The sequence below is a fragment of the Rhyacophila brunnea genome, unplaced genomic scaffold, assembly GCF_057557595.1.
Source record: "Rhyacophila brunnea isolate RB1 unplaced genomic scaffold, BYU_Rbru_1.0 scaffold_18, whole genome shotgun sequence".
Lineage (NCBI taxonomy): Eukaryota > Metazoa > Arthropoda > Insecta > Trichoptera > Rhyacophilidae > Rhyacophila > Rhyacophila brunnea.
The window spans coordinates 11,324,583-11,342,281 of NW_028232837.1; the positions used below are offsets into that span (position 1 = coordinate 11,324,583).

General features: G+C 31.4%; 1 protein-coding gene across 4 annotated transcripts in view; it reads left to right on the forward strand.

Annotated features, from left to right (window-relative positions):
- Nucleotides 1–17,132, forward strand: part of LOC147073201 (uncharacterized) — a 91,288-nt gene extending 74,156 nt beyond the window's left edge. Inside the window, exon 8 of one of the 4 annotated variants that reach the window (XM_085945529.1) lies at nt 15,568–17,132. In XM_085945529.1, coding sequence (XP_085801655.1) covers nt 15,568–15,788 — 221 coding nt within the window. In that variant the 3' untranslated portion in view covers nt 15,789–17,132. Of the gene's footprint in view, nt 1–7,474; nt 7,913–15,567 lie in introns of those variants that run through there. The other 3 variants (XM_085945528.1, XM_085945527.1, XM_085945526.1) reach the window with 3 other exon arrangements.
- The last annotated feature ends 567 nt before the right edge of the window (nt 17,133–17,699 follow it).

Consider the following 17,699-nt stretch of genomic DNA (forward strand, 5'->3'; position numbering starts at 1 on the left):
ATAAATTTCTAAACAATTTAATCCTATTATTAATCCGTTTAACTGCCGAAAGCTTAAAGTTACGCGAAGTAATTAAACCAATTAACTAATTTCATTAGTTGCAATTGATTAAAACATTTTACCCAAAATATCTTTTACACCCTTTTGGTTCAGAAATTTCAATATGCAATATAATTTTCAAAATTTATTAACCTACGTAGATTATTTTTAGAGTGAGCTTAAAAGTAAAAATAAACCCATGGATTTGGTAATGTTTTAAACAAAGAACAAATTTGCATCAAAAATGTTTTGATTATTAATAATTATTTAAATATCGTATATTTTTTAAAGTTACAATGATATCCGCTGTGTACGTCGATTGAACTAATATTATTTTCCATAGACAAGAATTCCAGTATGAAAATAGTCAAAGATGGTGGTGAAAGGTTACTTTAATTATCTACGTTTACGTAGTACCTACTTTGGTAGATATTAAGATATTTATAGAAAATGGTCTCATATGCTTCCAATATATTATTTTATTTATCGTAAAACTACCTGGACATCTCTTCTACATATTTTGCCGTAGTATGTAAATATTGGACATTTTTCTTTTGTTAAATTTGAACATTCCAGGTGCCTATTATGATTTAAGTCTTTGATTAACTAGTTTAGGAAACTCACAAGGGGTATTATATAGTATTAAATTTGTGTATTTTTATCCTCGTTATTGTCAAAAATAATAGCTATAAAATCATTATTTGTTACTCACTTCTACTTCATAGGTACAGTCACGGTCATGGTCATAATGTTGTTGGTAATTAATTAAAATAATTTATTAACTTTTGTAATTTTGATACTTTTTGTCAACCAATTACTGCACTATAAAATATTGACTTATTTTAGCCTGGATAATCGGGAGTTTACTGTACTTAAAATTATCAATATTGTCTCGAATTTATAGCACATATCGTATGCAAATGATTCCACTCATTGTACCCCGTTTACATGCACAGATTTACTGCTGACTACGTATTATCGTTGTCATAACAAGAAAATTCACGTGTAAATATATATCATCGTGCAATTTTGCAAGATTGCATGCATGGATCAAAAAAGTTCAGATGCTTCTGAATTTTCACTGTGACAGAGTTTGTGTGATATCTGCGCCTGCTCAGTAGAACGATAGTGGCGAACCTACCGGAAAAAATACGAAAGCATTTTGACGTTTACAATTTTTCACAACCAGTCAAATAGCACCATACAATGACAACATCGCGTCTCGCTTCCGCTTGAAGAATGAGATTGGTGAGACAGTCGGCACTTTTACGTGTTAACAGTTTTTATCGCGATGGTTGAATTTACACACTATTGGGGCCAGTAAATCCATGCACATGTGCAGGCGCAATTATGATGATTACTTGCTCATGGTACATGTCAAAAGAAGTGCAGGACAAAAAAAATATTAAAACTAGATCGTGATATCATTAACAATGAATTTACACTCACCGGTTTCGCGATGGACGAGGGTTACCTGTATTAATTTATGACTGTGAACGTCCGTGTTTCTTGTATGTCATTTTGAGAACGCATAGTACAGTAAAGTTAGCTGTTTTATTTACGATACGCTGGGTTATCTATTATTACTTCAATGTTTTTCATTACTTTCTTCAAATCTCATCAATGAATTATATTTTTTAAACTTTTGACTGATAGTTTTAGACTTATACTCATAGTTGTATCTTATATATTTTTAAGTATATAGGTACTCATTTTCAGGGATTGATTAATTACCAAATTTATATATGTATATAATATATAGAATATTCAGTTAGTTTAATCAGTGATGATGCCATCCATGGTGAACACATGGTTATTTGTATGCATACAAGTTTAGTCAAATATGTAAAAAATAACTGTACAAACATAGGTATATAGTCTATGTTAAAAAAAACATACTGGGTAGTTAAGTTTCAAAACTATATTATAGGTTTTTTTCATTAGCCATGTAAAGCCGGCTACTCATTAGCGAGCCGCAACTGTAACCGTTCCAGATACTAACTCTTGATGCGAAATAATTATTTGGCGTCCACACTGGTTACTGTACCTGCAACGGTCACAGTTACGGCTCGCTAATGAGCACCCGGCATTACAATTCTGTCTTTATTACCAATGTTATATATTTGGTGAATCAATCCGTATCTATATAGAAGGTGGTTCGCACATAGAAAATCTACGCAATGCCACAAAATTCCATATCCATTCAGAATATTCTTTCGGTTGTCATATGTCATCAGACATGAAAGTATTACAATGTTGTTTATAGTTCTTGGATATTTGTTGACACATGACGACTTAAGTAATGATGGAAATTTTATCATAACCAATAAACACACTGTGGTGTTATAGTTTGTTGATAAAAGTGACTAGTTTGTATGTGCGAACTCGCCGAAATGGTAAAAAATATTCAACGAACACGTATGTTGCATGTATCAATAATATTACCTCATACCGCATCGGCACTTGCTACATTCCCTTTAATACATACATAATAGCAAACTAGAGCTGGTTTTTCTACATTTGGTTATCATGTTTAAAATTAAATTATGGACCATTTTGGTAATATCTCGTTGACCGCCATGCTTTTATAATAAGATAATTATTCATTATAAATAAATAATTTATTAGAAATAAGATGTTTATTTACCATTATTTGTGCCAAGAAATGAATTGTTAGTTATAGTACATAGTTTTGAGATTATAGTACAGTTAGTTACATACATATGTGCCTTATGTTAATCATTATTTATTCTAAGCCTTATTGATTTCTATGTCTTTTTTTATTTCTATACAATTAAAGCTTCTTATTTTCAAATCTTTGTTGTTTTTCTCTGTATCTATTATTTACACGCAATGTAGAGGTTATTCTAATACCACTTAATTTTTAATAGATTATATTTTAAATATCTATTCAAAATTAATAGTTTATCCTTTCGGGGAGAATACGTCTTGTTTAATATTACTACTGTCAAGGCGAAAGCTATTGAAAAAAACCTTCTTGTATAGAAATGGAGCCTCTATACAAGAATTATATTGCACTAATTTTTATATACTCAAATGAAGAATTACACCTATATTTTTACATAGAAAAACTTGCTTTATTGATTTTATAGTGAACATCATTGGTCAAAACCTTTGTTATCAAGCTCTCTCTTCTATGTATGTGACGTTAAAAGATTGTATTATCTGGTAAAACCCAAAAATAATTAAATTATCGTAGAATAACCTCTATACATATTTACCTTATCTCTATTATTCATTGCTTAATATTTCAATGCTAGTATTATTAATATTGAATCTTGAAGCTGGAATGATGAATTGGGACGCACTATCATTAATAATATAATATTCTGCTTTCAAAACATTTACAAATGTTGTGAGTTATTAAAAATAAGTTATTTGCTTTTATTTGACCTTTTAAGTAAATGTTTATAAATTACTAAATGAAGTATTTACTTAAAAAGTTACAAGTAAAAGTACACCCTGTTCTTGTTGACTTTGGTAAATTTATAAATGTTTATCAGCTTAACAATTCAGGTCAATTTACAAATGTCGACAATTTAAATGGATTATACTTTATTTTTAGAAATCAGTAGAGTGCCAAAACGTGTAATATTATTTCTTTGGCTAAATCCATTTTAAGTATCCACTGTTCATCAGGTATGGAAGTTAAAAACCGAAATAAGTTGTACTGCTTGATGTCACTGAAAAGGTACACTTCTATGTAGAGTATGTTGTTTCTTTTGATTTCCTAATTTGGCATTTATACCCATTTCTACTAATATTACAAAATGTTTTTAGAGATTTAATTATTGAAAATCAGTATTTTGGTATTATATGGAGTTACTACAAATTGACAATATACAATTCATATTATGTGTTTACGAAGGATCGTTATGTCTTCTTAAATAACGATACACATGACTTCTGTTGCTGAATATTATTGTTGAGGCGAGACGGGTTGGTCAGAATGAAAACACATTATTTTGAGATCTTTTGAACATATTTACACAACACCTTTTAAAGTAAACTCTGTATATAACAAACAAAAAAAAAACTCCTTTATTGGTTGTTCTCAATATGAAATACTTATGGTAAGTAATGGTACTTTTTTTTTTTTTTAATATTGTCAGTAGCTATTTTAAATGAAAACAATAGAAGCTAAGACTCATGGTACGACATGAAAATAATTATCTATTCCTATAAGTTACGCAGTGTTGCCAGCCCGAGGCTTTTATTATAATGCTTCATAATAAATAATAACAATGCATGTATTCTTTAAAATACTCCGATCACAAAGTTAATATTTCTCGGCGACACCCAGAAAGACCTATGGTATTCAATAAGAATGTATCATGATTATACAGTAATGAATACCGCACATTGATTAAAATGGAAGAATATATAGTACTTATTGTGGATTAATTGGTATTAAAATAAAAGATTAATATAGTGTCTTTTCCCCAAGAATTGACATTTAACGTCATTCATTCTGAAAATGGATAAAGGTGTTATGTGACATTTTTCATAATCTACATAACACCTTTATTCTTTCATAATATATAAATAATTATACCAAAATGGAAGATATTGGTGTCATTTATGGAACCACAAAAATTCATTCTATCATGAAAATGTCACATAACTGCTTTATCCAATTATCTCTTCAATAGAATTAATTCTTTCTGCCACAAATGCATTGAAGATTATCATAAAAGATCTTTTTAATGATTCTGTTGACATGTATATTTAATTTAATCCTGTAAATTCATATTAAATAATATTTATATGAGAATCTCACAATCATTGGTAGCACTTGTCAATTGGCAATAAGTCTCTCACGCTTTATAACCAAAATTTAACCCTATGCTGCTGATAAGGTGCTATGTAACAGATAATCATTTGTGAGGGTTCTAACACTCTTCATGCACAATGACACATTCTCTGTTAATAAAACAAGTAAATTGACTTAGAAATATATTACAGAATATTACTAGTTAATTCAGTATGCTGAGGAATGGATAAAAATTAATGAATATCATTTACAGTTTGTGTTCTTAGAGTTCAATGAAAACAAATAAGTATGACTGACAAAGTTTAGTGTGCAATATTTATGTTGGATCTCCAAAGCTCTGGCACCTACCTACCTACATTAGCGAGCCGTAACTGTAACCTTTCCAGATACTGTAACCAACTCTAGATGCGAAATAATTATTTATTAAGCTCGAGAACTAATTACTTGGCGTCCTTACTGATTACTGTATTTGCAACCATCACAGTTACGGCTCGCTAATGAGTACCCGGCTTTAAATAATTTTATGAATCTTTAAATGATCGGTTATCAAATTTTGTTATGTTCAATTGAGAATATAATATATTAGTTTGTATTATATGAACATTATCGGATCTTACCTTGTTCAAGAATTACATTATAGAATAGTAATAACAAATGTGAAAAGTCTATTAGTATATAGTCGAAATGGATATGTTTATAGAGATAGTGAAACGATGTTGTCCTGTATGTAACATCAACTTAAATAAGACAGTCGTTTTCTGAGATAATGTGGTGTTATATGTTTGTCAACAAATCGCGAGCCTAATACTACAAGGTTCTAAGTGTTTATTTTTGACAAAACAAACCTAACAATGAAGTAGTATTCTAAGCTGCCTCATTGTTACATATTTTGTTTCTCCAAAAATAAACACTTGCAAAATCTTCACAAAAAAAAACTTCAATTGCAGAAATTCGAAAAACAAACACTAAAAAAAACCATGTATTTTTACTATTCTTCTCAGTTATATTTTTATTCAAAAGTACATTCTTGGATTTATGCTTTTTTTATTACTAAATTCTGTCCGCTTTTAGCAGTATGGTGATACATTTAGATAAGATGGAGAATAGAAGGCTTTTTAATAACAGGTACATTTTATATCAATGATTTATTCTCCGCAACTGTTTATTATTCATGCATGCTCTCATTTTCTTCTTCCTTTGGAGTTATTCTTTCATTTTCTTTCTGTATTCTAAAATCTGCGTCTGTAACCGCTTAAAATGCTTTAATACCGAGTCATCATCACTCACCCTAAACACATTATTACTGATATGGTTCCTTTCAAGTTATATACATTTAGAATGTACCGAACGGAGAAATATATGCCTTTTTGCAAAACATATTAATTTATCACAATGTTGTCATTAAATTACATTAGTATTAATGATGACTTCATGAAATTAATTTTTATTATATCAGTGTTAATAAAAAAAAGACATGTTTTCTTTTAGTAGGTTTCATATTTAGTCTCTAAAACGCTTACAGCCTAATAATTCGTAACTTATTATTTTGTAGTGCTGTATAGAAATAGTCTGATTTACGATTTTGTTACATACATATTAATTAATTAGTCGTAAAATGAATTAAAAGGAAATAAATAATATTATGTTCTCGTTTTGCTTTACTAATTTATTATTTATCATTACAAAATGTAATTTCTCCATAGATCTTAAATCGAAATGAAATAACAGTGAATGCAGATTAATTAAGTAACAATTACACTGTTTATGTGCGTAACCTTATGAAAGAATATGTATTTAAAAAAAAAACTGAGTTTCAATAAAGGCTGTACACACAAACATACATTCTATCTTACATCTATATAACTTATCACAGTTTAATATATTATAAAATGTTGAAAATATATAATAATTATTGAAATTGCTTATATATTGTGAAAGTATTGAATCAAAATTTTGACAGCTTCAAAAAGACATAAAATGTTAAGTCAATTTTCCAAAAACACAACCTAATAAAAATAAATACCACAATATCGAAGACAGACCAATTTAGAACATCTCTCTTCATCTTTTTACTTCATTTAGTTTTCATTCAGTTATCACAATATTATTAGTGTAACTAACTGAATGTTATTACGATCTTCTAAGCGAATTAAAAATATTAAATTTATATTCAATTTGAAATTGAATTTTGAATTCATGCCATTTTGAAATAATAATATTGAAAATAGTTGTAAAGATGTGATGTATGTCAGTGTGAGGATTCCCATTGCGATTAGCTGCCCATAGACATCACTTACTAATGTAATATGAATCAAATGGCTATATTATTTATACCTTTTTAGGTGTTCAAGCGTGTTACATTTTATATCACTACAAATTGAGGAGGCGCAATGAGAAGCCTATAAACAGTAAATCATAATTTAACATAATTTTGCTTTGTGTCAATTCTGAAAATGGCAGTTGAACCGTTTTTGACAATATTGCCTTTCTAAGCATTAATGCAGTATCTCTGTTTTGTTTTACGGAGATACCGCATTCAGGTTTAGTGAGGTAAAATGGGTGGCTATCGTTTTGGAGTATGATAGGGAAGACAGCGGTAGAGAGTGAAAAGCGGTGGGTAGTGACGTGTGTGTGTTGCAGGCTCCAAGGGCTGGCACATGCGGCTGACGTTCGAGCGGGTGCAGGGCGCGCTCAACCTCCACCGGTGCAAGCTGTGCGGCAAGGTGGTGACGCACATCCGCAACCACTACCACGTGCACTTCCCGGGCCGCTTCGAGTGCCCGCTGTGCCGCGCCACCTACACCCGCTCCGACAACCTGCGCACGCACTGCAAGTTCAAGCACCCCGCCTTCAACCCTGACACGCGCAAGTTCGAGCCGCCCGCCGCGCTGCTCGCCTCCCCCCTCCACCACGCGATGGACTGATCCCGCCCGCGCTGGCTCGGCTTCGGCGCCTTCTGATCCCGGCCACGCCCCCCCTCCCCCGCGCGCCAGCGACGCAATCTCGATTAGGTGCATCTGAGGCCTTTTTTTGAATAGAGATGGAAAAAATGAAATCGGAATGTGATTAAAAGTTATCGATACGGATATTTGATAAGAGATAAGAGAAATTTTTTATACAAACGTAACCCTGTTTTATGATGACGATGACGTCGACGGCGAATGGAGATTGTTTTTATGTACGCCTTCCCGTGTATATGTTTAATATATGCACGCGTCTGCGTATATTTAGAGTGAAATTTTATTGTCATAATATATTTAAAACATTTTTTTTTATATTTATCTGTAAAATTTTATTAGTGTTGATTTTTTACATGAATTCTAATATATTATTATGATTATATTATTATTATTATTATTATTACTGTATTTCAATTTTTATAAATTGTAGTTAGGAAGGAGTTGTAGAGGCGAGGCGGCTTTATCGTTTGTTTTTTTTTTACACTCTGAATGATTGTGTTCATTATTATTACCTAATTAGTCTTTTATGAATGTACTTGTGATCTTCCGGGCGGGGCTCCGAACCCCCCCCCGGGACGGATATGCTTAAATGAACACATCTTCAATTTATATGGCATTAAATATTGGCATTATGCGATCGGGACTAACCTAGATTATATATTATATATATATATATTATGAATAATATTAAATTCTGTTAAAATTTAGCTAAATTTAGGGTGGTACGGTAATCAAATTGTGATATATTGGAATGGTGCTACAGCCTAAGAGAGTTCACGCAGTCGATTCGGGTCTTGGGTCTTCTGTCGGCAGACTGTCGTAGTTAGATAAATGTTTGAATATGTCAACTTAAATCATATTGTGGGCTATGATTATATCAACGATTGATACATACTCTGTGCAATATTTCTAGTTATTTAATTTTTAACCAAACTAAATGTTATCTTAACAGTCTAAATCATTGTGTCTACCTGATTTGTTTTCTCTCGTAAGTAATAATTTTAGTTAACAATAAATTGGGTTACGGTTATGAAGCTATTAGGTAAGTAACAAAGATAAACATGAAATTTCCATACCTCTGCAGTTTTAAGGTTTATTAATTAATATTTATAGTATATTATACTGTACGGCGGGGTGAGATTGTGCCACAATGCCATCCCACACTCTTAATACTCATTTGTGATAGTTTTTAATACATAATGTTAAAATACCACATCGTGGGGTGACTCCGTCCATTTTTAGGCCTAGTGGGAGTAACATAGGCCCAATTTTGGCTAAACAGTAAACTTTTTTATTATCCATAGAATGAAATTTAAATGCAGGTGCATATAGATTATATATATAGCAATTACCATTATTTGGAATTCTTAAAATGGTTACATGCCATTTTTAATTCACTAAGACTGTTACAGTATCATTTTTTAAATATATTGTAACAATATTTTACAACAAGAGTTGTATTATTTTAATTTCAATAATTTTTGTTGTTAAAGTTAACTGTAAATTTATTATTATAAAATTGTCGGTAAGAAGTCTGCGAGGCCTAAAAATCCCGTTTAGATAATTTTTATCTGAAAATTGATATGTACATATTGACTGAATAAAATAACGTTATTTAGTAATGAAATTATTATTTTGTCATTAGTATTGTAAAAATTAGATCTGTTCATTTTATAGTTTTCGGACCGAGTCACCCCGCTATGCTGTCACGTTTTTTAGGCCCTATTGTTTATTTATGTACACAAATGAGTGCTGAAATGTAACCATGGCGTAGACTCACCAGGGTGGCACAATCTGACCTCTGGTGACATCTAGCTGATATGTTCCACTACTCAGTCAGTTTATTCAGATTATTTTTATCCCAATTTTAAGTTATATCGAGTGCAATGTTGTCTTGCATTCACTCCTGCATTTATCTGTTGTATTTATTACTAATTTACATTAAATTGTGGTATGTTACAAATATGATGTGTTCTTATTGATTGTCAGTCCCCCATAATAATGTAACCTCACCAAAATATGTGATATTGACGTCACCGGTGTAGATGTTGATGTAGACATCCTAAATTCTCCCAATCTTCCATTTATTTGTATCTGAGTGATAAACAGCGGTAACAACTTTACAGAAAACAATTTTATTTGTGTATTTATTTGTTAAGCACATTTGAACTTACTGTTAAAGTTAAGTTTTAGTATAGCGATAACTCAAAATTGGAGTTCTTCTGTTTTCCTCTCGTCTGCTTATTTGAATTATTTTCTGTAAAATTTATTACTGGATTATTTTCTTCGAATGTCACATCTTTTAGTGAGGTTAATTTATTTGAATTACTATAAATATTGGTTGTTTCAGAGTATTGAATTTAATAAAATCACACGATTTAACATAATAAAAAAAATGATTATCCAAATAAATTTAGAGTTACCGTCAGTTTCCGTGGAATACCAACTTTATAACAGTATATTCACGATTAGCTTAATGTCAAAATGCAAATATCAATGTTGATTTTTTGGTTTCAACATTACTCGGCAACAGGTACTAAGTCCAATTTCTAGTGTCAAATGGTTGTATCTACTAAAACACAGTTTTGATATAGGTTTATTTATTAGCGGAGACCACTAGTTAATATTATTTTACACGGAACATTGTAATAAAATAGGAAAATAAAGTTTCTATTATTTATCACAAACTGTGTTGTCGTGTAAATATGCTATATTGTCACAGTTTTTGTCTTAACTGATATTTTTAAAGGTTAAATTATTTTTGTTTAAAATGGTCATGAAGTATGAAAAGTTACTGGCTTAATGTTAAACTGTACTAACTCAAAAATATTTGGTTAAGAGAAATAAAGTCACTGTTAAGATTTGTTCTACTCATTTTTTTAATATATCGAATACAACCAATATACCAATATATGTGTAGGTACACAAGAAGGTTAAAGTCATCAGTTTTTAAGTATATAAAAAAGAATTATGGATTAGATAAAGACTAGAATAACTATGAACCAGAACCAGTACCTTTACAAAAAAATATAATTGTGGTTTTCTTCAAGTACCTTATTAATTTATTGCCTCTCATAATATTAATTGTATTTATTATTAGGCAAAAATATGGCCTAAATTCACACTTACTTTTGCTAAATTGTGGGCCTAAAAGTCCTATGTCCAAAACATGCTTAGGAGCTGCATGATACAATATGTGGTCTATGTTTTTTTTTTTTTAATTTTTAGTTGCTGTATTTATAAGTATTAGTTGTTTTGCTTAAGGTTTGTTTTGTCTAAATAAAAAGCCGCTTAATTCAAGGCCCAAAAATTAATAGATGTTTAATTTTTTAATTAATGATTATTTAATACAATGGTAATGAGAGTGAACGTGAATAAGCCAGAGAAGATTTAAAATGGAGTACGCGCCGACCAGAAAGAGGTTATTGCAACCGTATATTGGATAGTGAAGACTAACTATTTGAGGATTTTTAATTCTAAAAATTGTAAAGATATCTGATTAGTGAGATATAATTGGATTTTGGATATTGAACATTTCATTTACAAAATATTTCTACGGTACTTTAGTCATAATTTCTGGTAACTTCTGAATATTTTTTTGATTTTACATTTACAAGAATTGGAAGTCCATAATGGACTTAATCTGCAAAGCGCTAATCGGCATCCCTTTTGCTAGATACCATAAACCCTTTTTCCTCTAAGTAATATATGGAATTATATCATATTACGACAGCTGATTTATGAAATGGAGATCGACATCATTGTTGCATTTTAAAAACTGGCTAATGTTCACTAAACTTTACAGGAGAGGCAAAAAATATGACGACTTGTAATGACTGCGATCTAGAAAATCGACAAACAATTCTAGAATATTTTTTGTGATTAATGACTTTTTTCCATGTTATACTAGTTTTCAAAATAGACACTATGTTGTCCTTTTTGTATTTATAGCAAATAAAATGTGAAAAGTCACTTGTCAGTTTTTAATCAAACGAATTTTGATATATAAAAATATTTTTGCGCAAAATGCTTATATCACGGAATTTCTGCATATAGCTGGTTTAAAAGGCGCAATAATGATAATAATATATATTCTCACAATTTTTTTTGATTTTTAGCCCACATCAAACCATTATTATGAGATAGTGTCGTTTGATATGAGTCGCATTTCTAAAACTACAGTGTCACATGTCAAAAAGGCATTTTCTAGACTATGACTTTATAACTTCTAGAAATAATATTTCATTATGGCTTAGGTCTTTTTGACATCATTACATCCTGGTTGCGGTAATACAATGTATTATACGTTAAACCTAGTCTATGGATTTAAGGAAACTCATAATATTATGCTGCAGATGCCGTTGGAATAGGTAAACACTTTTCATTATTAAATACTTACATCTAATAGATTTATTATCGTGTAAATAATTTGAAAGGAACCATTTAACTACACACATTCAATCCTTTTCATTATATCTACATAAACATTGCAGGAGATATTGCCGACAAATCTGACTTTTAGAGCTTGAGAATATTGAGTTGAAAAAATGATATCACTAATAGTTCAAAAGAGTATCATCTCAAAATTTCATTTATGCAATGCGTCTGAAGTTCGAGACTCCACTCTGTTTAAAACGGTTAAATTAAGTATGTTTTCTGACTGACAGAAATGAATCAATCTTCAATAATAATATGATGATCATCTACTGTTGATATACTGAACCAAATTCAAGGATTGCGCTGTCGACATCAACACCACATTGAATTATTTTACTATAAATTGTGTGAAATTTCATTTCATATTCATTTATACTATTTTTTTATAATGTGGATGGTAAACTTTATGTGAATTTACAAATTTGGCTATTGTAAATTTCTTTTGGATATATTAGGATATATCGTAAGTACGATAAATTGATGACTCGATGAAAACTTAGTTAAAAATAATAATAGGTCCAAAAGAATAAGACATGCAATTTTCTGCACGAGACCTCATTGTTTCTCGATCCCCGCTGTATGTTACGTCACGATATGCTTAACCCAAGTGCTTTTTGTGTTTTGTTGTTTTAATAAATTGCTACTTGAAAGTGAAAGAGTCCTAACCAACATTAATTTGTAGCAAACAAATAATATATCGTATTACTTCAACTCAATATTTTGTGCAACAAACATTTCATGCTACTTCATTTTATTGAAACTTACGATAAAAATGTGGTAGTATTAGATGTAAATTTAAATTCGTATATATATATATACAATATTTTATGATACTTCGAAATTTTTTAAACACGAAAAACTTGTGTTGGATCTCTTTTACTTTTGAGAAGTTAAATATTAATTTTAATTGTCTGTTGTTATTGACTTCCCGTTTATGTTTTCAGCTTGTTAATTGTCACATAATGTCCTAGCACGGTGTGTTTTGTGTTAATCCCGCACGATTATTGTCTATTAATTATTTGTTCATATAATTTTATTTATGATTTTTACATTATTTTCTCGGTTATTATACACGCATCTTATGCGTTGTATAAAAACCTAATTACAATGAATAAATTCTGTATAATATAGACACTTTGATTCCTTATAATATACAGTCTCACATTTAAGAGCAAGAAGGATACATATTACTTCCTATAGAGGTTTAGCACCTCAAATATTCAAAACCGAACTCTATATTGCTGTGTTTGAATGTCGACACCATGGAACTCACCAATTATCAAAGATTTTCTTTTAAACTCCTGAGATTTTGAAATACTACATGTTTATAACAAACACAGTAAAAACATAAACTGATATCAAAAAAATATATAGTAGATGCGGATGAATTTTATATTTTAGCCTTTTATATTTATTAAAAAATTCAAATATTTTGTATAAATAACCTACTTCCACATTTTGCACTTAAATTTAACACAAAATTGACTTAAACATGATAGTCGGCTCGCACATCAAAACTCGTCTCGTTTGCAACGTGTCGAATACGTTGATGTCACGTTATTCACAAAACACCAATTGCCAAATGGAGCTCCGCAAATAGGTCGAATGCGACTTTATTTAAAAAAGAAATCTGGTGCTGCTAACCATAAATCGCATGCGTATCGGACTGCGAGGTGATGCCGCCAGAATGCATACACATACCTACGAATTGGTCATTCCTATACCGGCTTGCCGCATCCAAATATATATACTTTTCAAGAGGTTACGCATGACTGTCTCTAAGTAGATGGTCTTCATAAGCGACATCGAAACGACGTTCCTAGAAGGTTTGATTTATGGCTGTGTGGTAGACGAGGCGAGTTTAGATGTGAGAGCCGGCTGAAGCATACTTGCTATTATGTATCATTTGAAGTCAGTGCTCATTTTTAAAAAAAATTAGAGGTGGGTAGTCAATATTTAAAATAATAAATCCAAAATCTTTGTAATGGTTATAAAATAACATAATATGACGACTACAGACAATGCATTGATTCATTACGAATATAAAAAGAGGATACGTTCATCTAATGAGAATATTTACTTAGTACTATAAGGCTCTATTTTCAAAAACTATAAGTCCATGATTTGACATTATTTGTGTTTCCAAAGTGGTCAGTTATGTTTGTTTCTTTTTTAAATTGGAGGGTACAGGAGAAGAACATGTTATGTCACAAATGTCAAACTGAGATATCATTGATTAAAGACTTTGAAGTTAATGACTCTAAAGGGCGTCGGTTTTTGTCTGGCGTTATTTATAGCACTCATCCGTTTCAGGTCTCAGGCGTTTCACAGGGAGAAATTTTTGGTTACTATCAAGAGTGTCATGTCTGACGTGAATGTAGACCATAGACATTTCTTATTTTTAGCCTGTATGGTGATTTTCAATTCTCTATAATGCTGTGACTATTATTATACCGAAATTAAAATACAATCTTGTAGTACCTACTCGGTTCGATCTACGAGACTGCATTGCCACTTTAAAAAATGTGACGTAACATGGTCTTCACCTGTACCTACCCTTCAATTGTATTCTATTTTAAAATTCGAACAATATGTCTATATTTATTAGTCGATAAACCGTTTATTGCAATATTAAATATATGGATATAGTATTAGCGGGTTTTCGACATTGTAAATCATTACAAATTGTGTGAAACTACACAGAATATGTGCTTACATATTTTAGTTAAATTCTCAACATAACATAATGTTTGTGTAACCAAAGTAAGTGCAAATGTCATAGTTTGGGAAATATTGGGGTTTAATGATTTCATTTAGTCATGACAAATAGGATTTCTAAAATACAACAACAATAATAATTGGTTTTTAGGTTTTTTCATATATTGTGATCGAAAAATTTGCTCTTACTATGGTTTTACATTCGCGTTGCGATATGTGGACTTAACAGTTTTTGGAAATAGACACTCATATTACAATCGACATTATTGTCCGCATTAAAAACTGACAATATTCATGTAAATCAAAGCATCATCTGCAGCCGGCAATGATCTGGTCTTCCACCAAGGCTCGAAATGGACCGGAGCGCCGTTCCTGTTCGTGAAATCAGTAAAATTATCGCTCCGTCTCGTGGAATAAGTAATTTGACCGTCTGAGCTAGGCCATATAATAGAAAATTTAACACACTTATTTTTATGAAAAAACACATAAACTTTGATAACTTTACTATGTAAAATCTTCAGAAAACTGTCGAGCGCTCCGGTTCGTAAATTTTTCCATTTCGAGCGCTGACTTCCACCAGGAATTGTGGTAAATATTAATTCTATGGTAATATTACAGAAATGAATAGTTCTAAGTCGTATCACAACATGTTCACGGCCACGCCTGAGAGTTCTTCGCTTTGGAGGTGCAAGTATTGCGGCAAGAAGGTCTCCAACAGATGGCACCACTACCACAGTCACTCGCCGTTAATGTCATTCTGCCCATACTGCCCGGCTAAGTATAGTCGTATCGACACCCTCAGGTCACATCTGCGCCTCAAGCACCCAAGCTGCCCATGAGTTGATGTCAACAAATGCCAGAATCCTCAAATAATGTCATTCTGCCCCTTCTGCACCGAACAGTTCTATCACATCGACCAGATGCTGTCACACTTGCGCTCTATTCACAAGAATCATATATGAATCAACTAATTTCAAGTCCTTTAAAAAATCTCTTGTCTAGTAGGTACAGACCAATTTACATCTGTCCGAAAACAAATTCTAAAACTGTTTCTAAATATTTGTCTCAACACAAATACATATTATACTCAACATTTCCAGACCTGTAAACATTGTAATCAAATTAAATGCAGTAAACTTTAATCAAAACAAAACTCCACGAGATAACACGTCACTATTTCTGATGAAAGAGTAAAATTTTTCTGTCAACCATATTGTTTTTTAGTTCATTTGCACTTGCGTTCAATACGTGGTGGAATACAAAAAAAATATTAACGTTTGTATAAAATCACTTTCAATGAAACAGTTCTAGTTTTCATTTGTTTGCGGGCAGGTGTATGTATGTATGTACTCTTCAGAAACATTTCTATTAGTAAAAAAGTTGGGACTGAGTGGAATTCAAACAGTACGGTAATTATTTTGTGTATTTATTCAAAAATGTCTTCAAAAATAGCATGTATAAAACCTTTGATAATGAATTTTCATCTGACACTTCTATTGTCACAATAACAGATATAGAATCACAAAAACTGCCAATGACTTACTAATGGATGTAAGATGTAAGTAAAGAATAACGAGCCCTTGTAAACTAGCCTGCTCATGAACATCTCAGTCTGCTCATACAAATATTTTTTCATCAAATAAATACAGATGAAGTTAGTCAGAAAAATAAACTTTATCTCTTATATTGCATTAATGGCAAATCCGCAGCCATGTCTTTACAGCATTGCTGTGCTATTCTGCTACATATTACTACAGGTACGCATAAAGTGCACGAAGTCCATAAATGATGTTACTCGATTTTCAGCATTTTTTTCCTCCCACCATCATAATGACAACAATCATCAAAAAATCTCCCTTCCCTTTGTCTAAATTATTACCCATTCGTTAAAAAAACAAATGATTGATTTCAGTAGGTATAATCTTCGCATCAAATATTTTATTCTCACATTTTCTATAACCCCCTCATCAATCAAGGCGGCTCTCGTGGTGAAGTTGGTAAGGCGCTCGCCTTCCACCCGAGAGTTCCTGGGTTCGATTCCCGGTCGTGACAAAAACATTTATGTGTTTTTCTCAAAGCCTGGGTGTTTGTGATTGTTCAAAATTACTAACAACAACCACCTTGTACGAAAAAGCAAGGACAGGTTATTAATAATTTAAAAAAAAAAAAAAACATCCCTCATCAAAAATCATCACATTATATTAAACCCTCCCATACTTAAGGCGTGACATTATATATGGACGACCACCTCTACGGGTGATAGTTACTGTTAGAATTGTCAGATGAAAAAGCCACTATGAAAGTAGAACCCTGCTTGCGTGTAAAATGCAGTTTTTAAATATGCACAGTAAGTTATAAGGGGCATTTTGACTGTGTTTTATGTGTTAACGTCACAATGGTTAACTTTACGCAGAACCATAAGTATTATTAATTATTGTGAAATACGCTTCATTTCGAGAGGTTGCTAAGCCAAAGATACGTTATGACGGCAATGGGTAACGTGTGGGGTATATTGATTAGAATTTACATTTTCAGCGTCCCCAAGAGTTATTCTGTGACACAGTTATATCTTCTTTTTGGTAGGCCACCATATCACGAGCATTCTGTGCAATACGTCCTATCTACATGACAAACTTAGGAGACCCAAAAAACTGAGCAAACCATTTATTTTATAGCAACTTATAAGGTAGTTTTTAATTAGTGAATTGCATTAAGTTTACGCCCACGATTGCCGTGGATTATGCGTCGGC